The sequence below is a fragment of the Hemitrygon akajei genome, chromosome 7 (genome assembly GCF_048418815.1).
Source record: "Hemitrygon akajei chromosome 7, sHemAka1.3, whole genome shotgun sequence".
Taxonomy (NCBI): domain Eukaryota; kingdom Metazoa; phylum Chordata; class Chondrichthyes; order Myliobatiformes; family Dasyatidae; genus Hemitrygon; species Hemitrygon akajei.
In genome coordinates this window covers 139,522,070-139,547,911 of record NC_133130.1, presented here as the reverse complement: position 1 = coordinate 139,547,911, position 25,842 = coordinate 139,522,070, and the positions used below count along the sequence as shown (strand labels likewise).

Sequence of the window (25,842 nt, the reverse complement as noted above, 5' to 3'; positions counted from 1 at the left end):
CATATCAATTTACTGATGCCATTGTACTGTTGTGTTCAGCCCTACTGAAACCTTAAATGAGTCTGTGAAACCTTAATCATCATATATATATATATATAACAATTACCCTGCAATTAGTAATCCAGCTCCTAGGACTAATTAACATATTTATAGAATGAAGGGCTGAGATTTAACACAGACCCATCAATTTATTAATTTAATCATTGTAACCACTATTATACTCTTATACAAGCTGCAGCAGATAGAGATTTAGTTGTTCAAGTACTTGAGGTGCTGGTGTGCCAGGAGGAAGGCTGCTTGGAATAGCAGAAATTGTACTCAGAGAATGCAAGCATTGAGTAAGAGTAACATTTTTATTTCAACATTGAGCAGGGCTGAAGGGTTCCCTGGGCGACTCTTTTAATCTTTAGGAGCTCAGCAGTAATCCAGTGTGAGGACATTTTTTTTTACCATTGACACACTAATCTTGAGATAAAATTAATACTGTGTAACATTTAAATGAGCAGGATTTTTTTGCACTATTGTTCCCATTTTAAATTTCTGAGGAAGTAGTAAGATTGCACTGAAGAGAACTGGAAAAGCACCAGCGGGCAGGAATTGTGTTTAAAATTGTTGGTCACAACAGCGCATTAAATTGTCAGAGATTTGACAAAATATGAAATGAGCAAGGCAGTTAATGGGATTTGAAGCATTATGACTGAATTCTCTGCCCACTTGCTCAGAAGGAAAGCAAATGTGTTCCTTACCTCACAACATTGCAGGAATTGTGTAGCCTGCAGTGGTCCAAATCTTCTTAGCTGCTCTTGCTTCCAGGATCTGCAGCCTCCATTTCAGCTGTCCCTGTGGTCAGTGACCTTCCTTGTCAGTTGCATCCCAATCTTACCATCTGGCCACCTAATCCCAGAGCTCAAACCGAGCTCTTTCTGCAGCAGAATGAACCAATCATGTATCTAGACTGTCAAAATTAACTGCAGTGAAGCAGGGATGTTTTGAAATAAACAATAGTGACTGAAGTAAAGCACAGAATTTAATGGCAGGATTCAAATGCTTTAGAAGAGATATAATATGTGCTTACATAAGTTTAAACTTGTTTCTCTTCCAAAACAAATATACTCATTAATGCTACAAATAACAGTGACCTAGACATAGAACAGGCCAGCACAGGAACAGGCCCTTTAGCCCACAATGTCTGGGTCGGCCATGACGCCAAACTAAATCCTTCCATTCCTTACCTATTCATACACCTGTCTAATTGCCTCTTAAATGTACTAGCATATCTGCTTCCATCCCTGCCTGATAGCATGTTCCACGCACTGCCTTGTGTCCTGATGCATCTCAACCTGAATGCCGGCTATTCTTCTACCACCACAGATGCTGCCTGACCCACCGGCAGTTTGCTTTTGTCCAACCTGTCCATAGTTAACATTGTCCATACAGTCCAGATCCTGGTGAACCTGTTCTGCACCTCTCCAAAGCCTTCACGTCCTTCCTGTAATGCATTAACCAGAGCTGCACACAATACTTCATTTGTGAAATAACAAAGCTTTATACAGCTTCATGACTTGCCACCTTTATAGACGGTGCCCTGACCAATGAAGGCTAGAATGCCATACAGCTTCTTTACTACCCTATCACTTCCAGGACACATGTGTGAAGTAAGCCAAAGTTTTTGAAATTCATCCTGCAATTTTGCTAGGGTGTCGAGCATGAGTCTTTTAGTTATTTTTGGTAACAGGTCAAAATGGGTTGAGAAGCCAGTCAGTGTGTCATCATGCAGGGAGCCAAAAAGATTCAAAATTGTTTAATGTCATTTCCAGTACACTAGTGTAAAGGAGAACAAAATAATTGTTACTCTGAATCTGGCGAAGCACAAAAAAAATAAAAAGCACAAACATAAATATGCAAGATAGAATTAATCTATGTCCATAAAGAATGTACATAAGATGACTAATAGGATATAGTAATGGTAGTTGGGGGTGTGTGGTGGGGTGGAGGTGTTGATCAGCCTTACTGCTTGGGGAAAGTAACTGTTTTTGAGTCTGGTGGTCTTAGCATAGATGCTATGTAGTGTCCTCCCTACTGGGAGTGGGACAAACAGTCCATGAGCAGGGTGGGTAGGATCCTTCATGATATTACTGGTCCTTTCCCCCCCGAACCTTGTGTTTCGATACTAGTGTGCATTAATCATGTCACATAGATTTTACCTTTTTGCCTTAGTGCAGTGGATTCCAGTTAATTGGGGCCTGTACATTTTCATCCAACTAAACGGCCGACCCAATTAGGTAAACTTCCATAGAAATAGTTTATGAAAGATTAACTACCATTTAACTGAGTAACAGATTAGAACACTACCAATATTACAACAGTACTATAGAACTATTAGTTCCTGATAGTTATTAACAAAAGCATTCATCCAGTGCACATTGCTGCTGAACAATATCAGTGCAGACACCTAGTGCAGATATTGGACTGCCACATGACGTAGTGTCAAAAATTGCTGCTTCTTAATTGTGTTGGTTGGCCCAAATGAACATCAAAACATATGTTTATGCAACTGACGCAATTTAAAAACACTTTAAGCATGGTTTAGTGGGCACATAGTACACACAACTGATGCTAATTAGAAATTGTTGTATCTTCCAAATCTTCATTTTCCTTGCAACATTCAAAATGGTCGGCAGGTTGAGACTTTAAATTGGAGAAAGGCTAGTTTTAATGGTATCAGAAATGATCTGGTAAGTGTGATTGGGACAGGTTGTTTTCTGGTAAAGTGAGAGGCCTTCTAAAACAAAATTCTTTTGAGTACAAAGCTTGTATGTGACTAGCGGAATTAAAGGTAAAGATATTAAGTGTAGGGAATCTTGGTTTTCAAGAGATATTGAAGCCTTGGTTAAGAGTAAATAAAAGGTGCATAGCAGATATAGGCAAGTAGGAACAAATGAGGTGCTTATGGAGTATACGAAATGCAAGAGAGCACAAAGAGATCAGGAAGGCTAAAAGAAGATATGAAACTGCTCTAGCAGACAAAGTGAACTCTACAGATATGTTAAGAGCAAAAGAATTGCAAAGGACAAAATTGGTCCTTAAAATCTTAGAATGATAATTCATGTGTGTGGCCAAAACAGAGGGATTATTTGCATCTGTATTTACTCAGGAGTCAGAGTCTATAGAAGAGAGGCAAAACGACATCAATCTCATGGACCCTGTACAAATTATAGAGGAGGTGGTGTTTGCAAATCAAGGTGGATAAATCACCAGGGCCTTGCAAGATGTTCCCTCAGATCCTACTGCAGGGACTCTAGTAGAGATATTTAAATTATCCTTTACAACAGGGGAGGTACCAAAGGATTGGAGGATAGCCAATGTTGTTCTGTTGTTTCAAAATGGCTGTAAACATAAACCAGGAAATTATAGGCCAGTGAATGGCAGGTCATGTCTAACCAATCTCAGAGTTCTGAGGAAGTTACCAGGAAGGTTGATGAAGGCAAGGCAATGGATGATGTCTACATGGACTTTAGCAAGGCATTTGACAAGGTCCCACCTGGGAGGTTGGTCAAGAAGGTTCAGTCACTCAGCATTCAGAATGAGTTTGTAAATTGGATTAGATGTCGGTTTTGTGGGAGAAAACAGTTGAAGTCGAGGGTTGCCTCTCTGACTGGTGGTGTGCCACAGGGATCAGTGCTGGGTCATTTGTTGTTTGACACCAAAGATTTGGGTGTAGTGGACAGTAAGGAAGGCTATCGTGGCTTGCAGAGGGATGTGCATCAGCTGGAAAAGTGGGCTAAAAGATAGCAGATGGAATTAAATGCAGATAGGTGCGAGGTTTTGCACTTTGGTAGGCAACCTATGTAGGTCTTACATAGCGAACTTTAGGGCACTGAGTGTGGTAGAACAAAGGGATCTGGGAATATAGGTCCATAATTCGTTGGGATAATGTTGTAAAGAAAGCTTTTGGCACATTGACCTTCATAAATCAATATCCTGAGTATAGGAGATGGGATGTTACGTTGAAGTTGTACAAGATGTTGGTGAAGCCAAATTTAGAGTATTGTGCGCAGTTTTGGTTAACTACCTACAGGAAAGTTGTAAACAAGGTTGAAAGAGTAGAGAGAAAATTGATGAGTTTCCCAAGTCTGGAGGACCTGGGTTACAAGGAAAGATTGAATAGGTTAGAACTGGAGGCGGAATCATGATGGTGCTGAAATGAGACTCACTCACGTTCATCTACGTTAACAGATTAATTTCTACCTTTGATGTCTCTCCTTTTCCCTTTCAGGTGGATGGGGTTCTGTTGAAGACCCTGACCCGGAGTTACACTCAGCCTCGAAGATAAGCATGCCGTCAGGGTTCTGAGATTTCGTGGCCCTGTGGACAGACTGATTCTAAGTCAGTGCCAACTGATGTCGTGGGAGAGAACGGAACATCAGGAACGGCGGATCAGTTGTCAGAGGCTGTGTACTCGGCAAGTCGCAGTGTCTCTCTCTCTTCAGTGAGTGAAGAGATTATTACCAATTCTCAAGTCACAGAACTCAAAAAAGTGGCACAACAGGCTTGTAACACCGTAAATCAAAGGGTTGCTGTTATGTATCCCCTCTCGCTGTGGAAGTGGACACCTCTTTAATAGGGAGAGCGAGCGAGCCTGTGGCATGCCAAATTGCTGGGTGAACAGTTGGTTTATGTTGTACTGCAGGTCATGGTCCTTATTGAGGGCCTTGCTATTGTACACTTGGTGGGTGGAGGGTGCCAATGCTTTTAGTGGAAGTGGGTTGGGAGGGTTGTATTTTGTGCATGGGACAGGAGAGTGGGGGTGCTTTGTGGCTCTAATGTTTTAACTCATTCATTCTTTGGGGCACTCTTCTGGTTTCTTGGACGTCTGCGAAGAAAAAGAATTTCATGATGTATGTTGCATACATTTCTCTGATATTAAATGGAACTATTGATCTGTATTCTTTAGAACATTGAGGATTTGAGAGATTTGACAAGAGGTATACAAAATGAGTACAGATAAGGTAAATGCAAGCAGGCTTTTCCACTGAGATTGGGTGGGACTACAACTAGAGGTCATGGGTTAAGGGTGAAAGGTGAGTAGTTTGAGGGGAGATTTCTTCACTCAGAGGGTTGTGAGAAGCTTGGATAGGTACTGGATAGTGGGGGAATGGAGGGCTATGGTCTCTGTGCAGGTTGATGGGACTAGACAATTTAAATGATTTTGGCATGGACTGGATGGGCCAAAGGGCCCGTTTCTGTGCTGTACTTCTCTATGATTGTCGGTACCTTCAATTTCTTTGTAGTTCCTAACTTGAAGTAATTAAATTTCATTTTCATTACCGGCCATTTCTGGCAACTCCAAGCCTGAATGTTTGAAACCACAGTGAGCAAAACTGTTCTAAATTGTCCAGGTTCAACCAACAGAAGGCTATCTTAAGGGCAAAAAAAATCAATTCCAATTGAGGTTAAGAGTCTGAATCAGATGCACATCAGTTCTGGTAGGGTTCTATAAAGCAAAACCTAACAGCATGAATGGGAGTGCTGTCTCAGATTTCTGAATGGACAATGAACCCACGAATACTTCCTCAGCATTTTTCCTCTCTTTTTGACTCATTTGTTTTATATAAACTTATTGTAATTTGTAGAATTTATTACTATGCATTGCTGCAAAAAAAACCCAACTAATTTCATACATATGCTGGTGATATTAAACTCAATTCAGGTAACCTAAGGAAGGCTATTTTAAGAGCAAAAAGCAATTCCAATTGAAGTTACAAATGGAATCTGATACACAGCAGCTCTGACAAGGTTTGCAAGCCATTACTTCCTAACAAGCAAAGCCCATCATAAATGGGTGCGATGCTTCCGTCCCAGATGAGCTCAATGTTTTTTAATGCACACTTTGAAAGGGAGAACTACGGCTAGTTCCAAACTTCCCTGCTCTGGGAACTACTGCATCTTTCCTGCAGTATCGTGATGAGAACTGTACACAATACTCTAGATGCTGTCTAATCAACATTTTGTACATTTGCAACATGATCCAATCTTAATACCTCAGCCTTCATGGTCAAGCATGTTAAATGCTTTCAACACTGTCCACTGCCACTTTCAGGGAGCTATGGATTTGCACACCAAGGTGCTCCTAATGATGCCTTGCCTCACTTCGCTGGATTAAATTCCATCTGTCACCACCCTGCCTTCCTAACTGAATTTTTTTTTCTCTATAGTTTCATCAATTCTCATGTCATTTGCAAATCCATTAATCAGATTATCATATACAAAAGGAACACAAGTTCCAGTACCAATATCTGTGGTACACATACAAAATGCTGGAGAAACTCAACAGTCCAGGCAGCACCTAGGAAAAGAGCAGAGTCGACATTTTGGGCCGAAACCCTTCGGCAGGACTCCTGTACTCTTTTCCCAGATGCTGCCTGGCCTGCTGAGTTCCTCCAGCATTTTGTGAGTTGCTCAGATTTAAAGCACCTGTAGATTTTCTGTTGTCTGTGGAACACACCTTGTTTCCAGTCAGATAAACACCCATCCAACTACTACTCCAAGGCCCTATTTTGGATCCAGTTTACAAATATCTCAAACCCACAACCTTCCCCCAAATCACAGCCTTAATTCCCAAACCATATTCTTAATAGTCACAAGTAGAATCCAGTTTATTATTACTGATTTGTATGATGTGTTCCACTCAAAAAGCTCCCCTGTATGCAGTTTCAACATTCCAACTCCTCTAAACCTTTCACACTAAGGGATCCAAATTAGTATTTGGAAAGTTGAAATCCATTGGTAATGTAACCCTTTTCCTCATACATCTTTCATGAATATCTGATCTTTAAAATCTCCGTGTTAGACCTGTCCTATATCCTGAAGACTTGCTAATATTCCACCCACCCATTTTTGTTCCCAAGCTCGACCCATATGATCTTGTATGAAGAGCCTTCTTTGCTGTCCTCCAGCAATACTTTAGGCATGGATCCCAAGGTGTGGCCTAGTTATATCATAGGTGACTTCCCCAGTGTCCCCTTTTCCCAGATCTATAGACCTGTAACCCAGTGGATGTACAGGGTGCACCTGCAAATCTGTGCCTCGGTACGAAGGGGTTCAGAGAATGTTTGCAGATTTACTGACCTTTAGTCACCTTTGTGCCAGCCACATTAATTGCATACCTAACACTAGATCCCTGGATCACACATTCTTCTCCAAATTTTGTCAAGGGAAAAGATAATCAGCTATACAGGAAAGGTTAGAAACATCCTCAATGTATCTTTGAAGTGCAAATCCCTCACTAGCCTCTTGGAAGTCTAGCACATGAACAACAGCATTTGGGTAGACACTGCACAGCACAAACTCAGTGTAAATATCACAGGGTTTGAACCACCCCCGCAAGATAATCATTGACTCATCCTACCCCAACTGTGCCATACTTTGTGTGCCCCATCCAAGCATCAGTTAACTCACCAAGCCCACAGAACTAAGATTGGAAGCAAGTCAACCTCATTTACAAGGAACTATCATAGGTGGCTCCAGTCTGGAGGGGCTCTTGGCACAAACACTTATGCTGAACTCCCTTGAATGAAGTCTGAGTAGCCTTACTGGTACTTAATAAAATGGCACCAAGCTGAGATCTCAAGTCACAACTCAGATTTACCGGTAGTTGAGTGCAAGCAGTCCCCGGGTTACAAACGAGTTCCGTTCCTGAGTCCGTCTTTAAGTTGGATTTGTACGCAAGTTAGAACAAGTACAACCGGTATTATTTAGCGTCAGTCAAATGTTTGTCTTAGTATATAGTATATATTTTACCTTTCTATGCATATAAAACTTAAGAAACGTATGTATTCCAATAATTAAACCACTGCATTGCTTAATAATTGTAGCTTTCATTGGGGCAGGGCCTTTCACATGCTCCATTATTCTCACTTCATCCTTTAAAATTGTTCCGATCATTGACCGACTAGCCTAACGTTTTTCCAATGACTGATGATGTTTCACCTCTTTCCAGACGCTTTATTATTTCCACTTTATTTTCAATCGTGATCGCTTCCCATCAATGGAACAGAAACACTGCGGGCAGCGGGTCCAGAGATCCGCTGGGTCGTAAGGACCACTGCACTGAGACAGGTTAAATGGGACAAGTGGGGGCTGTGCTGGGTTTGGGTATTTGGTCCTCCACAATATTCTGCGTGGGAATTTAAACTGGAAGTCTAGTGGGTTTTTTTTTTTTACGAGGTTGAGTTGCGAGCTTGACATCAACCCGGCACGCTGGGGAGCGGTCTGTCACTGTATTGAACTCGGGAACCTCCGTTCTCGAGCCCTGCGCTGATCTCACTGCGCCACCAGCCAACCAGAAAGGGGGTGGGGTGGGGTCAGGGTGAATTTTGCTAAGAAAAATTTAAGCCAAATACAAAGTTACACACTCAACACAGAGTCAACTGCAACAACTTACAATGGTAGACGGCACCGCGATCCGACTTAAAATGGCGGACGGTGTTCTCCTTCCTAGGTTCGTAAGTTGGACTTTCGTGACTCGGGGACTACCTGTACTTTTTAAAAATTGTTTTTCATTGTTTTCTTTGGGGATAGAGGAGAGGTAGGAGGTAGGTTAGGGTTGTAGGAAGAGGGATGTGTGGGACTTACATATTAGATTGGAATCTAAGTCTCCAGTCTGTGTTTGAAGACTGGTGATGTGTTGTAGGACATCCATGGCCAGATGTTGGGACTGACAAGAGTGGAGAAAGCTCCCCCCAGCGCAGCCAATGAGTTGTCAGTGGGTTTTAGAATCAGAGTTCTATGCACGCAAGAATAACAAGTTTCAATGACCCTCTTGGTTTTCAAATCGATGAAACCCGAGTTTGAGGCCTAACGTTTTGCGTGTCTTGGGATTGATGCCCAAGCACAAATCAGCAGTGCAGAAGTTGAGGCCCATTGGCCAGAGCCAAGCCACTGGGAAAGTTGAAGCACAATATCTGTAGGCCCAAGTCCATGTCTGCTGGAGGCCTATACTAGGATTAGGAGACACTGTATGTCAGTGGAGGGAGGAATGGGCTAGTAGTTGTTACTATTGCTTGTTGCTTGAAGTGTTCTGCACAAGTACTGTGGGTATGTTATGTTGACACTGGAATGTGTATGACATGTGGCTGCCCCAACACACACTCGAATGTGTTGGTTGTTAACACAAACAGCACATTTCACTATGTGTCAATGTACGTTACAAATAAACCAGAATCTTGAAGAGGAACTGAACAAATATAGAAACAAGAAAATGTCTTAAAAATGTCACATTGTAATGAAACTTATGCACAGATGTGTCATGAAAGAAGGCTCAACCATGGCATAATGGAAATAAAACATTAGATTCAAAGAGAAAGCAATCAGAATAGAAATGGATCTTTTAAACCCACCCATATTTTTGCCCAGTCTGTTTGTTCACAATTCAGCCTTGACCAAATGGCTCTGAAATAGTGATTGAATCTGATTCCACTACCACTTCTGATAGCATATGACAGATATAAAAAAAATAGGAGCAGGAGTAGACAATCTGGCCCTTCAAGCCTGCTCAACCATTTAATAAGATCATGACTGATCTGGGCATGGACTCAGCTCCACCCATCTTCCTTTGCTCATGACCCTCAATTCCCCTACTATGCAATAAAAAAAATATTAAATGAGGTATTAAACGGACAGAATTCCAGATTCACTACACTCTGTCAAAAGCAATTCCACCTCATCTCCATCCTAAATCTATTCCTTTTAATCTTGAGGCTAAGTCACCTGTTTCTAGCCTCAGCCAGAAGTTGAAACAACTTTTTGCCTCTTCTTGTCTATCTATGCATTCTCCGAATTCCAATGAATGTAGTCCCAGATGATTTACTCTCCACATAGGCTCTTCCTCATCTCTGGAATTAACCTGGTGAACCTGCTCCATACTGCTTCCATAACCGTTACAGGTTTTCCCCTCATATAAGGAGACCAGACTGCATGCAGTACTCAAGCAGTGGCCTAACATTTGTACAGTTGCAATATAACCTCCCTAATCTTAAATTCAATCCTTCTAATGTTGCCCAACATGCCATTTGCCTTCTTGATAACTTGCTCCTGCACCTTTTGCAATTCACGCACAAGAACTCCCAAGTCACTCTGCACAACAGCATGCTGCAATCTTTCACCATTTAATAATGTGCGTTTCTATTTTTCCGTCTAAAGTGAATGACCTTCCATTTACCAATATTGTTCTCCAGCTGCCAGCCCCTTGCCTACTCACTATCTGCAGCCTCTCCACATCCTCTGCATAATTTTCCATTCAATTGAGTGTTATCAGCAAACTTAGATACATAACAATCAGTCTCAAGTTCATCATGAACAGTTGTCGGCCCAGCATGGACAAACAACTGATTGCACTCTGCTCACTACTGACTGCCAATCAGAGAAATGTCCGTTAACTAATCTTCCATCATTCTAATTATATTACCCCAACTCCATGTATTCTTATCTTATGGACAAGTCTTTTAAACAGCACATCAAAATCTGCAAACCCAAATATACATTCAGTGGCCATGTTATTATGCAACTCCTGTATCTAATAAATTGGCCACTATGTGTGTTCTGCACAGGATGCTCTTCTGCACCATGCACTTCCTGTCAGCTTGAATCAGTCTGGCCATTCCCCTGACTGCTCTCATTAACAAGACATTATCACCCACAGAACTGCCACTCACTGGATGTTTTTTGTTTTTGTATCATTCTCTGTAAACTAGAGACTTGCGTGTGGAAAATCCCAGGAGATCAGCAGCTTGAGTTACTTAAACCACTTCATCTGCCACCAATCATTTCATGTAAGTAACAAATTCCCCATTCTAAAGTTTGGTCTGAACAACGGAAGTTTGACCACATTTATACGCTTCTATGTATAGTTGCTGCCCCGCGATTGGCTGATTAGATATTCAAATCAATGAGCACATGTACAGGTGCACCTAATAAAGCAGCCACTTAATGAACAACTTCCAGCTGTTCTCATCCATTGTGCTCATTATAAGACATAAGATCAATTTGTTAAACTGGACCTGTCCTTCCTGAATCCATGTTGATCCATCCTGACAGAACCACTTCTGACCAGGTGTCTTGCTATTTTTTTTTTAATGATAGTTTCAAGCATTTCCCCAACTGGATATTAAGTCAACTGGTCTATAATTATCTGCCTTTTGCCTACATCTTTTTTAATGCCACAACAATCACCGTCTTCTAATCTACCAGAACTCACCCATAGTCCAGAAAATTTTGGTTAAATATCTTCTACTGCAACTTATGCCATTTCCATCAGTAGTCAGGGACACACATAGTCCTACCAGTTTGCTCAACACTACCTCATTAGTGAAAGCGACTGTATCAAGGTCCCCACCTCTCATTGCATCCATAATGTCTCACTGGCATGTTAGATGTGTCCTCCACATTAAGATCGACACAAAACAGTTGTTCCAAGTTATGCAGCATCTATAGGGAGAAGCGATGTTGACGTTTAGGGCCGAGACCCTTCGTCAGGACTAACCGAAAGGAAAGATAGTAAGATTTGAAAGTAAATAGTAAATCACATCTAATGTGTAGATTGAAGAATTTGGAAGAGGGAAAGTGATGGGAAGAATGTGGGAGAAAAAAATTGGATTAGTTTGAGTCTTGGTCGCCTGACTTGATAAATCATTTGTGCCTTCGTTTTGGAGACAAAACTTAAGTAGTTCGTCTTAAGTAGGTGTGATTTACTTTCAAATCTCTTACTATCTTTCCTTTCGGTTAGTCCTGACGAAGGGTCTCGGCCTGAAACGTTGACATCGCTTCTCCCTATAGATGCTGCCTAGCCTGCTGTGTTCTACCAGCATTTTGTGTGTGTTGTTGTTTGAATTTCCAGCATCTGCAGATTTCCTCGTGTTTGCTGTTCCAAGTTATGGCTATTTTTACATTGTCCGGTATTAATTCCCCCTTTTTTCATTTTCCAAGGGACCAATGCTCACTTTAGTCACCCTCTATTGCATGAATTATAAAAGCTTTTACTATATTTTCATTTCAACCATGAAACTTTCCCCTCACATCCCTTTTAAAACTTCTCACCTTAAATCTATAGATTGGTAGCCATTCAGAATTCATAGAGCTAAATGTTAATTGTTGGAAGTACAAGCAAGCTTGAAGATGAAAACCAACAGCAACAGCTATGAACCTGAAGGTAAATTGTTGGTCCATCAGGACAGGAGGAAATAATAATTGGGAACAAAGTAACTGCAGACAAACTACTTAAGTTTTGTCTCCAAAACTTTATCAAGTCAGGCGACCAAGACTCAAACAAATCCAATTTCACCAGGGCCCAAAACATTCCTTCCAGATGAAGTGATACTTAACTGTGAGTGTCAGGGTCTTCTACTGTATCCGATGCTCCTAGTGTATCAGTGAAGCCTGACAGTTTGAGACACCAGTTTGTCAAACTCCTTTGCTCCATCTGCCACAAAAGGCAGGAATTGCCAGTAGTCACCCATTTCAATTTGTCTTTCCATTCCCATATGTCAGTCCATGGCCTCCTCTACAGGCACAATGAGGCCACACAGGATGGAGGAACACTTCATATTCCATCTGGGTACACATCGAACTAATTTCTCCAAATTCTAGTAATTTCTCCTCCTAATTTTCCATCCTCTGTTCTGACTCCCCTCTTATCCTCACCTCCCTGCTATGGTCCACTGCAGTCTTACCCGATTCCCTCAGTCCTTTACCCCTTCCACTCATAACCTCCAAGCTTCATCATTCCTCCCCCAGCAAACTTCTTCCTCACTGGTTTCACTTATCACCTACCAGCTTTTACTTCACTCCTCCCCCACCTATTTTGGCTTCTTCCCCTTTCCTTTCCAGACTTGACCTGAAACTCTGGTGTTTGTTCCCCTCCATTAATGCTACCTGCTCTGCTGAGTTCCTCCAGCATTGTGTGTTAATTTGAATTTCAAGCATCAGCAAAATCTCAATTAGAATTTACAGAGAATATGACAACCATGTATTCCTATTTGGTTAAAATCAAAAGGATTTAGTTATGCCTATAGTTGCAAGTGTATAATGTCTGGTGGTCGGCACATAGTTCCCTGGCTCTTGTAGGATGGCAACTGAATGTGACTGAAGTCATATAACCAAATACTACTGTACTAGATTTTTAAGAAGTCTCATTATAACCCAATTTTGTCAGAGAGTAGATGTTGGGGGAAGGGTGTAGTCAGTCTCAGTACAAATTTAGGAAGTTATTCAAAGAGTGGCGAATCTGTGGAATTCTTACAACAGAGGCGGCACTTGTGAAATTTGTGACACGAGATTAAATCTGAAGGCAAGGAACCTAGAGAATGGTAGAAATGTAGGACATTGTTTAGAATAGCCATGGAAGGACTCAGAAACAAAGATGAGAGTTGACTGGGTCTGATGGCCCAAACAGGAACTGCCTGAAGATGGACTAGAGAGAGCAGGCTTAGGTTGCCAAATTACTGGCAAAATGAAGTCAAAAGCCAGTGTACAAGTTTCAATAGATGAAGCAAGGCAGTCAGAAGCAACTATTACTCAAGTGGAAATTGATGATCTGAGCAATGGAAAATTTATAGCAATAGAAATAGTGCTTACCAGGACTGAAGTATTAATAGTAACACAAGCTCAGGTTTGGTTTCGCTGTGATCTGGAACCTTTAAATTTACCTTAACCAGATCACTAATTGGAAGCTCAGCTCACATCAAATAGGATAGTTAGTGATTTGAAGTATATTTATTGTTATTTGGGAAAATGTAACAGCTATTTAACAAGGCCATATTTCACAAACAGTGGGCTGGATGACTAGAATTAGTGCACTTGCTGTATATCAAGACAGCAACAACTTTTCCTCTACTTTTGGGAAATACTTTCCAGTTGATCTACTGAAACATTTATCTCTATTATAACATCATATTGCAGAAGTTCAATACCAAACTTCTTAGATTACATTTGGGCAAGGCACTGGAGAGAAGCCCACCCATCCATCTGCACTGCTAAAGTGTGCTGCACTAAAGACCTTGTCCAAATTTGATATTCAAACTTTCATATGAAAATGAGATTACATAAGTGGTAGATATCAGACAGCATAATCATAAACTTCATTCTAATGAACCTGTTACAACCCTAGAGCCTAACCCTACACGTGGCTGCCTGTAATCCTTGGCACAGCCTCACCTGACCATAAACATCCCAATGTGAAAGTAAAACAAGTTCATGTTAGATGTGCACACAGTTTCTAACTGCCAGCAAGACTGAATAGTGTAGTTCAGCTTGGTTTGATAACCAGCAGCTAAAGCTTGACGAGGGCTCTCCGTGAAACTCAGCAAATGATAGGCAGGTCCAGGCATGGACATTTTCATAATGCCTGGGATTCTAAGTATGCAGTGTCCTGCCCAAGTATCCTGTGTGCATGTGGTGCAGATTTTCAATAAGGGAAATTGACAGGCCTGTGGCCAGGAGAAAGGGTCAGAACACAGCCACAAAAATAAACTCTAACCTACCAGGTTGCTTTACTGACAAGCTCAGAGGTATTGGTATCCTGCTAGCATAATCAGTTTGCAGTTTTCTTCAGGTCTTAATCAAGAATGATGGGAACTTATCTTTGTAAGTGATAAGAATTGAATCATGCCTTGTAATCAAGCTGAAATGTAACAGCTTTTCCAATGTTGAAATATTTCCTTCAACCCGAGTAAATCAAACTTAGTCAACAAAGCAGCAATCAATTGGTACAACAAATTGGTACCAGTGAGCCATAAATATTAAACCTCAAAGCTTGCAATCTCAAAACAGACCACATGAATTAAGTCATTTCAAGTTGGTGCGCTACTTTAATGATCAAACATGATTCAAGACATGAACACTCTCCATACAAAGCTCTTAGAACATTAGTGTTCAGCCAAAACTTGGATTGTGACACTTAAATGAAATGGTCAACAAAATGAAGCTTTTTTTGCATTCTGTCTGGAGCACTGGTGGACTCGTCTGAAAACTACCACCTTTGCAGAAAAAGTCTGCTTTGCAATAGTAAAGCTGCCACTTTTTGTCAACTTCAAAATTCTAATTAGCCATAGAGTACAGTTACAATCAGGCCAAATACAGATTTATAACTGTATGTAGAGAACTAGATAAATCATAGATGATTTCCCATTTAATTTACTGGATTGACTTCTGTGGAACATCCACTCTGCCAAAAAGTAGCAACTCCACTAAGTAGACAGCAGCAAAGAATTTAGTTTTATGGAAACCTTCCAAATCAGTGGAACTGATTCAAAAATATCAACATACATCTTACAACTTTTCACTTCAACATGATCAATCTCTGCCCCAAATATTCAGGCCTTAGCAAATACTACCTTCAAAAAAAATTGAAAAACTTAGGATTGTAAAAATGTTTTACAAGATGAAAGTCCGTAATCCATCTGAAGACAAGCCAGTGTCTCCATACTTAAAGATACTCACTTGTGCACAACCAAGTTTTGTTGGCTGGCAATCAACCTTTATCCTAGAGGCAGAAGCAGATAGTACAACAAAAATACTCCTTAGTTCTGCATCAAACTCCCATTCTAATAAAATGTCATCTGCTCAGTGTTGAGCCAACATTGATTGAAAGCAGTGCTTTAACTTGGGGAACATTCTCCAGAATTCCTTACAAGAGAAAAACATTTAATAATTTCTGTTGCAAATGCGAATTCATTACACGTATACATGATTCCATCATACAAGTCAATGCCCCAAATAATCAAGAGGTTAAACTGAAATTTAAACAGCATTCAAGATAGAAATGCAGAACAGAGGAATGGTGTAAAAGTATAGAGAAAATGACATACAGATCAGTGACATGGACAAATTCTTAGCTCTGAGCACAATACAGTTTAGGCAACTTCTTCGTCCTCCTCAAATTCACCCTCTTCCTCAGCTGTGGCATCCTGATATTGCTGGTACTCAGATACCAGGTCATTCATGTTGCTCTCAGCTTCAGTGAACTCCATCTCATCCATGCCCTCACCAGTGTACCAATGCAAGAACGCTTTCCTCCGGAACATGGCAGTAAACTGCTCAGAGATGCGTTTAAACAACTCCTGAATGGCTGTACTGTTGCCAATGAAGGTGGCAGACATCTTGAGGCCTCGAGGTGGGATGTCACAGACAGCAGTTTTGACATTATTGGGGATCCACTCAACAAAATAGCTGCTGTTTTTATTCTGTACATTTAACATTTGCTCATCCACCTCTTTCATGGACATACGGCCCCGGAAAATGGCAGCAACGGTCAGGTAGCGGCCGTGCCGAGGGTCACAGGCAGCCATCATGTTCTTGGCATCAAACATTTGTTGGGTAAGCTCAGGTACTGTGAGGGCACGGTAATGCTGGCTACCACGGCTGGTCAGAGGAGCAAAGCCAGGGATGAAGAAGTGCAGACGAGGGAATGGGACCATGTTTACTGCTAATTTACGGAGGTCAGCATTGAGCTGACCAGGGAAACGCAGACAGGTCGTTACACCACTCATGGTGGCTGACACAAGGTGGTTCAGGTCACCATAAGTGGGAGTGGTGAGTTTGAGGGTTCGGAAACAGATGTCATACAAAGCCTCATTATCAATACAAAAGGTCTCATCAGTGTTCTCGACAAGCTGATGGACAGATAGAGTTGCATTGTAAGGCTCTACAACAGTGTCTGATACTTTTGGTGAAGGCACAACACTAAAGGTGTTCATGATTCTGTCTGGGTATTCCTCACGGATTTTGCTAATAAGGAGCGTGCCCATGCCAGATCCTGTACCGCCACCTAATGAGTGAGTGAGCTGGAATCCCTGGAGACAATCACATCCCTCCGCTTCTTTCCTCACCACATCCAGAACGGAGTCGACCAGTTCAGCTCCTTCAGTGTAGTGTCCTTTGGCCCAGTTGTTGCCAGCACCACTCTGCCCTAGAATAAATTTTTTTAAAGAGATACTTAGGGCATGCAGCTTTAACATTAATGAACTGAATAGGCAAGTAAATGGATTTGTTTAAATTTATAAGTAGATATCTTCATTATACACAAAATTCAGCCTTGGTGTGGAACTGATCCTACAATGATCCAAACAGACTTGAAAAAAAACCAGCTAAAGTCAGTCACTTACAGAAGATGTTAATTTCCAGGTATGAACACTGCCAGTTTTTCTACACAACTTACTCTAGAACAGTTGACAAATTTGGTAGACTGACCTAGTCCTATAATACACATTACAGAACACCGGTGCTGCAGCTCACTCAGCTAAACGTATTGCATAAATTCCCTTTAATACAGGTATATTGGAAAATATTAGAGCAGCAGCAGAAAAGCCTTTGCATATTGTACAAGCAGCAGAAAGGATGGGATGGTAGAAAAGGTGATTAGTGATGCCGGAGAGCAGGCAAATGTCTACATGCTAAATGAAATCAATTAAAGGTTGGGGAGAAAGAGTGCACTGTGAAGAAACTACAGCTAAATCAAGATTTCTGTGGTCATTATTGCCCAGATAATGAAGTTTACACAAGTGTAGACAAGGTGGAATGAATATTCATAGGCCCAAAGAGAAATTTAAGGATGATGCCCTCAAATGTTCTTCTACAGCCAAGCCCATCTTCTATGTATTAATGTATACTGGCTTATGCAAACAAATATATTGTGATCTATCAAAGGGCCAATTTACAATTTCCTTTCCGGAGTATTCAAATTAGCAGAACATACCAAATAAAGTTTGAACACCAGGGGCTGACTATGCCCAATATACAATCTGATTTTCCCAACAGTGTCAAGACAGCAAGGATGGGATGGTACACCAAGCCTTTTGCCAATGCAATTAATCTGTAGATGAAGCAATTTGCACATCCATCAGGTGTGCACACACTTCAATAAAATGCCCTCCGCCCCCATTTTTCAGGCTGGAGTCAATGGCTCAGCACAAGTTACTGACCAGCGCCAGCTATTAACACAAGCTTCACTTACCAAACACAAAGTTATCTGGCCTGAAGATCTGACCAAAAGGTCCAGAACGAACAGAGTCCATAGTGCCAGGCTCCAGATCCACAAGGATAGCACGGGGCACATACTTTCCACCTGTCAGTACAGCAAAAAAATATTAGACTTATGAAAAAGCAACAACATAAGCAGCATGTACAAGACCTGGATTTGTACCTGATGCCTCATTGTAATAGACGTTTATTCTCTCCAGCTGCAGGTCAGTATCTCCATGGTAGGTACCAGTAGGATCAATGCCATGTTCATCGCTGATAACTTCCCAAAACTAAAGGAAAATATTCATATTAGAAAACAAGATTCATACCAATTCACAAACTCAAAAATGACTCAAAGAATCTAACTCCAGGTACAAGTTATTCCCATTTTACTGCAGAATCTCCAATAGCTGATGGTTCCACAATGTTTGCTTTGGGATATAGCAGCTCAGAGCAATGCCATTCCTCCCTGTAACCCATTCTTCCCACACTCTAACCACCCCCCCCCCCCACCCTTCTACCTCTCATCTACATTCCAAGGGCAATTTACAGTAACTAATTAACCTACCAATACACGTGGTTGGGACATGGGGGAAAAAAGAACATTTTTCTCAGCATTAACAAAAACAAATAAATGCTCAACTGAAGCTTACTCTGACTGTAGGTTAAGTCAGCGCCAAATTATTAACATTGTTTCGTGTGCTTCCTGGCCAAACCCAGGCAGCTCAATTTTACATAAGGACAGGTTGAATGAGATCAGAAATCTTCAGAAACTCTAGGTTTACAACAAATGCCATTTCTCAATCTCCACAAAGAGGCCACATATGCAAGACAAGACCACAGATGAATTTGCTAGAAACCCTTATCACATGCTATCACAGACCAAACAATAAAAAGCTGACATGGAGAAAACCAAACAAACACTGAAAGGAAGAAACATTATCCCAAGGGTTGATAGATTAATTGGCCCTTATAAATTGTTCCTACTGTGTAGGCAAGTGTCAGAATTTGGTTGAGTTGATAGTAATATTAGCAGTTGAGGCTTCTGACCTTTGAAGGACATGAGTGAGGGAATATATTCCAGCAGATACACAGTGAAAGTAATTAAACCACTCAATTATTCATGACTAATAAGTGATTCACTTATTCATCCTTCAAACTTGCTTCTTTATACAAGATGAACATCAACTCCTGGTTCACTGCATCCACCGGCACCTACACCAAACCTTGAACTGAAAATTTATCAGTCACCCACTCTCCATTCAATTCAATTGATCTGCAGCACAAACGTTTCATGCTAAAAGCTGGAATAAAAACAAAATACTGTTAACATTCAGTCAACATCCAAGGAAAGGAAAATGGTAGCAATGCTTCAGAGCAAAATTCTTCATTAGAACTGAGAATAATTGATTGAATTACAGATAAGATCAGGGGCAAGTCAGAACAGACCGAGGGAAAATCCTCTTACTGGGCAAGGTCAAGGCTGTTAAGATTGTAGAGGTAACCTAGACATTTGGTTATGAACAGCTGTTATGAGATAAAAAACAAAAGCCATAGTGAGGGAAGCTAGGAATATAGAAATGTGAAAAGTTGTTTTAATTTAGGGAAGTGGGCTCTACAACATTTAGTTGTCCATCCCCAAATGCCCTTGAGATTGGTGTTGGTGAGCTGCCTTCTTGCACACCTGAGGTCTTTGTTCTGGTTCTACCCACAATGCTATAGGGAGTTCTATATTTTGAGCAGGTGACAATGAAGGAATGGCAATACATTTCCAAATCAGGATGATATGTGGCTTGAAGAGCAACTTCTAGGTGGTGGAAGTTTTCCATGACCATACTTCCATGCTTTTCCTTGTTGTTCTAGCTTAAAGGTCATGGGCTTGGAAGAGATTGTCCAGTGAGTCTTGGTGCTTCACTGCAGCATATGCTTCTAATCCATTAGATCTTTATCAGAAACAAAGCTAACATGCATATCCAGCAAGCAAAAAGTACATTACAAAGTGGTGGTGTGGGGGGGGGGGGGGGGGGGGGAGGAGAGAGAGAAGTGGGCAGCACAACTACCAGAATAAGGGGCAGCCGTCTATGACAAAAAAGAAAAAAATTTGAGGTAGTCCAACAATGGAATTTTTCCCCAGAGGAGTCAAATAATTTTTGGGCATTAAAGGAAACAAGGAATATAGGGAGGACAAGCTGAAATGAGAAGCAAATTAAGAGCTGCAGCCCAACTGTGCAGCAAAGAAAACCTGCCTGACCTTGCAGACTATTAAAGAAAATCATGGTGTTAGGAGGAAACTCGTAGAAGCCACAAGTACTGGACCATGAGAGCAACTGTTTTAATTGACATGCGGGGGATTGAGAAAATTGATTTCTCACTACAGTTTCAACAGCTGCAATATCAAGTCGGGCAAGGTCGGGTGGGTAGTGGAGGGTAACGTTTGCTGGGATGCCTTGATGTCCTGAGACCAAATATAGTCATTTGAAGTGCGCAAATGCAACTTCTCAATTGCAAGGTGACAGAGCAAATATATGCTTTGTTGAGATACATTTACATTGTAAAAGTTATTCAAATGTATTAGAAAAAAGTTCACATTTTCTAACTAAACTACCACAATATCAATGTCCATATACTAAATTCTAGTTGCTATTCAGGCACAACTAAACATCACACATGAATGTCTAGAAAGCCTGAACATTACCTGCTGGAACCGAAAGCTGCAGATTCTACATATGGCCCCTGTACTGAAATGTTCTCATTGAAGATTGAAGCTTCGTGCATGCTTTGCACGGTATGAAATTTCATAAATATTTGAATGTAATTAATGGATATAAATTATAAAATTTTGACCTTCATAATGCTAAAGTGCACCCCCAGGGAAACTGCATAGTATTCAGTTCTGCCAAAACTAATGGCCCTTTTAAGACCTACCCAAATTTCTCTAGGTTTACCTTCACTTCAATCAGCCAAGACTAGCAAAAGCCATTGCAAATTGCTTTGTCAGTGTTACACCGACAAACTACAAACTCACTTCACCAGCTATCATCATTATGCTTTTTGCCCATGCTTTATCAGTTATCTAAGAGTTATCCTCATATTCAGTGATTGCTGATGAAACTAGATGAAACTGGTCCCCCCTTTGACATGATGCAGATCATGTCAAAAGGGGAATCAAATGATCTGCATCAAAGTGGGAATTTTCTTTTAATCTTGTCAATATATGTGATCAGGACAGGTTTTTGCATCACCAGTTAAAGCTCACAAAATGAAAGCGTTAACATGGGGATAGCCTTCCTTTCTCCCCTACTCAATTAGTATATACATGATAGTAACTCGATCATAAAACTAGATATCAGTTAAGAACTTATTCTCTCTGCATATAGTCACCAAGGACATCTGCATTCCACACGCATGGATTTCTGACAAAGGAAGCAGATGACTGCAATTACTACAGTTCCTCAATTAATGGTGACTTGAAGCATATGAAAGGATTTTTCAAGACAAATAGTTGTACAAGTCCCCCATTTAAATGGGCTAATGGAGCAGTGGTATTACCAGCCATGTGTGTTACAAATCTGAGCTTTAGAGCATGCCCATGAGATTAGGGTATGCTAATAGAGAGAAGATGGAGCCCCAAATTCTGCCTAACATGCATTTTTCTGTCCCCATCCACCGATCAGCATATTATCCACACTCCTCCCATTGGGCCCCTCCCCCTACTGTTCTACCCAACCCCACATTCCTTATTTGAATACAATGCTCCAGCCTCCATTCCTTCCATCATTGGCAGCCCTCAGTGTTACCTCTATCCATCACCTCCCAGCCTCACTATTCCCACTCCTCCCTCCATTGGCCCTCCTTATTGAATCCACCATGTTTCATCCTAGCTCTTGCTTCACCACTTACCCTCACCTCTTTTGGCCACTTCCCCTTTCAGTCATGGGGGTAATTATTCTGGTTACCAAACTACAGATTTTGAATGAATCTGAAAGGGACTTCTTTTAGCCAAGGAGATTAAGTGTCTTGACCCAAAAAACCAACTCATTTCCCTCCACCAATGCTACTTGACCTGCTGTGTTCCTCAGTAATATGCCATTGACTTGCTTTTAATTATTTGTTTTACCTGCATACCAACTGCTTCACATACTAGGATCACTAGACCCTCTTGTACCACATTCTCACTCCATTAAGATGCTCTTGTACGCCTCTTTCCAAAGTGGATAATCTTACGTTTACCCACTTTATATGCCATCTGTCACTTTCGCCCTCTCCCTTTTGAACCCTACATCCTATTCAACTTGGTAGCTCACCAATCTGCATTAGCAAATGTGGGTGCAGTACAGTCCCTTCATACAAATCGTCAATATAAACTGAGTCTAAGCCCCAGTGCATTTCAGTTAAACATTCCCTTATCCATGCCAATATAACCTTGAATCCCAGTCTTTCCTCTTGCACAATAACCCTTATGCAGCACATCAAATGCCATCCAAAAGCAACATCTAGTGCTTTTGCATTATCTTTTTACGCTCCTTTAACTGTCATATTTATCTAAATCTTGAAAGGGGATCTGATTGCAACATATAAGATTATTAAGGGATTGGACAAGATAGAGGCAGGAAATATGTTCCAGATGCTGGGAGAGTCCAGTACCAGAGGGCATGGTTTGAGAATAAGGGGTAGGTCATTTAGGACAGTTAAGGAAAAACAACTTCTCCCAGAGAGTTGTGGGGGTCTGGAATGCACTGCCTCGGAAGGCAGTGGAGGCCAATTCTCTGGATGCTTTCAAGAAGGAGCTAGATAGGTATCTTATGGATAGGGGAATCAAGGGATATGGGGACAAGGTTGGAACCAGGTATTGATAGAAGATCAGCCATGATCTCAAAATGGCGGTGCAGGCTCAATGGGCCGAATGGTCTACTTCTGCACCTATTGTCTATTGACCCTACACTGCTTTTTGATTTTCTACACGCCCTGATATTACCATCCATTGCAAGGTACAGGCTAACTGTAGTTCTGTTTTCACTTGTTTGTTTCAGTGGCATTACATTTATGATTTCCCCACCCAATCATTTCCCAGAATCTAGTTTATGGATTATAAGCTTTCCCATAGCCACTCGACGACTTCAAGATGCAAGGTGTTGGGAGTTGCAAGACAGCTATATAGTTTCACCATCTCTTCATTCCCCGGTCCTTAAGATACATTTTAGCCCACACTTCCTGTTTTATATTACATGCAAATTTACTCCTGTAGCTTTTGTTCTCAAGCTGGGTTCTAAAAAGATTACCCATTCTGACTTTACCAGTTTTTCATAACATCTTACGCATTTTCTTTCCTTGACTTGCCGATTTCCTGAGATTTGAAACATCGTCCTCCATTGTTTGTTACTGTCGATCTACCATCTTACCTTTTTTTACTCCAGCCGATTGTCCGCATAATAATGAATACTTATTTAGAAGTATGCACACGACTTTCATCCAATGGAAAATCCAAAAAAAATCCCTGACGTGGTGAGTTTAATAGAAAAGCCTCAAGGGGAAATACCTTACCCACACAGAAATACCCGTCTTTATTCAGAAATAGGAACCAACCCCGTAACATTAATTCTCAGTGATCCCTTCCAGTAATTACCTAATATCCCGGATTACTCTAGATTACAACTGCTAAAAAGCCCTAGCTCCAACACAGGCCGCTGATGAACAGCCAGGCCGTGCTGGGTTGGGCCGGGCCCCTGCAGAGGGTCGGCCCGCCCATTCCCGTCGATACGCAGTGTGTTAAGGGAGTGGCGCTGCGCAAGTCATGTTGGAGGCGCGGTAGGCTCCCACGCCCAACTAGGCCCGGTACCGACTAGAACCCCTCCACGCCAGAACTCCCCGGGGTAGAGCGAAGGGAGCGGCCTACACCCTCCCCAGACCCGACCAGGAACGAATTCTAAGTCATTCTTAGCCATTGCACATTCTACCCCCGGCAGACCCGAGGGACAGGCCGCCCGCGGGCACACCACACACCTTGGCCCCGATCTGGTTACCACACTGGCCGGCTTGAATATGCACGATTTCCCTCATACTGCTGACTCCAATTCCTGCTGCTCCACCACGACAAAAGAAACCGTGCTGAACTGTGCTACCGCGAAATGCGTCGCGCTTAATATACAGGATCCGCCTCTACCGGCGGGCTGCGCTGCTCACGATTGCCTGAACGGGCTGTCCGTCAAAGCCGCTGCCGCCCCAACCCCGCGCAATTTGCACACGGCACGCGCAGCCAGACGGCAGTTCTCACTCGTCCGCTTCCCATTGGCCGCACGCCGTCGCGTGCACAGCCAATCACCTCGGCGAAATGCCCGCATTCCGCTTTTGGAGTGAATGGCCGTTGCAGCAGCCGCCGCGCGGGCGCGATCTGGGCTAGCGGGCGGTGGCTGGCGGTGTGCGCGTGCTCGCTCGCTCGCTCGCGCGCGCTGGCGGGCGGTGGCCGGGGTTGGGCGCGTACTGCCTCCATGTTTTGTCAGGAGAGGGTATATCATTGCTTTGTACCTCTTATTATTCTGAAAAAGAGAGTTTTTTTTCTCTCTCTGGCATGTCACACGCCGCAGAATGACTCAGCCCTTCCCGCCCACTTTTCCTGTTGCAAGTGCCTCGGTAATGGGCGGAGGTGGCCAGTGTGAGGGAGAAGCAACGGCTCAAGTGCTTGCACACGACTGAAAATGAAGTTTCTGGAAACAGTCTGCGTCGTTAACAAGTACGAGCTAGAGGGGGTGGCTGTGCGGCCCAGCGCCGCAGCCTTGCCTCCCTCATCGAAAGCTTAAGGACTGATGGTAAATTACTCATTACATGTCAGCCTCGGAGACAGGAAACAGCCACGGTTTCACCCAGACTAAACTTGCGTCCAGACCTATTTACAAATGAGCCGTAGAAACTGAAATATAGGCAAAGTACTACACCCCAATGGGCGATTTGTAATTGAGATGGTTGTTTAAAATACTTGCTCTTTCAGCTCTTACTGTTAAATTTCTTTTTTTAAAAAACCTTATCAGTAAATACTGTACCAACGTTTTACTCTGCGCATACGTGATACCAGAGTATCAGGTGGTGTTGGAGAGATTCAAAGGTACAAAGTATACGCATTTCATAGTATTGCCACTAATGGTGCAAAATGGAGAACTGCATGAAGACCCAGAAACGTAGAAATGTTGGTGATTGGTAGCACTGGATAAGGGCGGTAGTGCAGGTAACATGATTTTAAAAAAACATCGGATGTTGTCCTTCATAAGTCGGGGCAGGGACGCTGTATTTAAATTTTATAAAACGTTGGCCAAATCTCTGTTGGAGTGCTGTGTGTATTTCTGGTACCAGAGTCCATTTGAAGGAGACTTTTTAAAAACCAGGGAGTTGTGTGCCTTGAATAAATTACCGGGGAAGATTTGAATCACATTAGGGCATGAATGCAGATCGGAGTACAATGGTTGACATGTACGTGATGGGTTGCATGGCCTGTTTTCATTCTCTAGGGAAAATAGGAAGTTTTTTTTTACACAGCTAGTTAGTATAATCTGCAATATGTATGCTTAGTGAGATGAGGTGTAACAAATTTCAGAACAAAATGTACATGAAAAATGCCTAGGTGTGAAGGGAGACAGTGAAAGCATAGTAATTATTGGATCACATTGTCCAGTGTAATCAACAATTCTGTACACTTTGCACTGTTAACATTAGCTTTAGGCAGGTTTCAGAATTTTTAATGTATGTTTCTTTGAAACCGAAAGGGAATAAGTTATTATTCAAGATTTGTTTATTTCAAACTAGGAAAACGACACAACTTTAAAGGAAACAGGTGGTAGCCAC

At 41.8% G+C, this 25,842-nt stretch overlaps 2 protein-coding genes across 2 annotated transcripts in view; both read right to left on the bottom strand.

The window, feature by feature from the left end:
• Positions 1-6,333, bottom strand: part of LOC140730971 (tubulin beta chain-like) — a 63,277-nt gene extending 56,944 nt beyond the window's left edge. The window contains exon 1 of the mRNA XM_073052094.1: positions 747-6,333. The gene's annotated coding sequence lies outside the window, so the exon portion shown is untranslated. The remainder of the gene's footprint in view (positions 1-746) is intronic.
• An 8,508-nt stretch (positions 6,334-14,841) lies between these two features.
• Positions 14,842-24,170, bottom strand: LOC140730970 (tubulin beta chain-like). The gene is made up of 4 exons (XM_073052093.1): positions 24,013-24,170; positions 18,194-18,302; positions 18,005-18,115; positions 14,842-16,960 (listed from the first exon to the last, which is right to left on the bottom strand). The coding sequence occupies exons 1-4, from the start codon at positions 24,067-24,069 to the stop codon at positions 15,906-15,908; spliced, it is 1,332 nt and encodes a 443-aa protein (XP_072908194.1). The 5' UTR covers positions 24,070-24,170; the 3' UTR covers positions 14,842-15,905.
• Between the last annotated feature and the right edge of the window lie 1,672 nt (positions 24,171-25,842).

Bases quoted from the DNA above. Each gene is read 5' to 3' on its own strand.
- LOC140730970 (XM_073052093.1), bottom strand. From the start codon at position 24,069: ATGAGGGAAATCGTGCATATTCAAGCCGGCCAGTGTGGTAACCAGATC. The intron at 18,303-24,012 runs GTGTGTGGTGTG...ATTTTCCTTTAG, and splicing joins GTAACCAGATCGGGGCCAAG to TTTTGGGAAGTTATCAGCGA. The intron at 18,116-18,193 runs GTACAAATCCAG...CTGTACTGACAG, and splicing joins CTATTACAATGAGGCATCAG to GTGGAAAGTATGTGCCCCGT.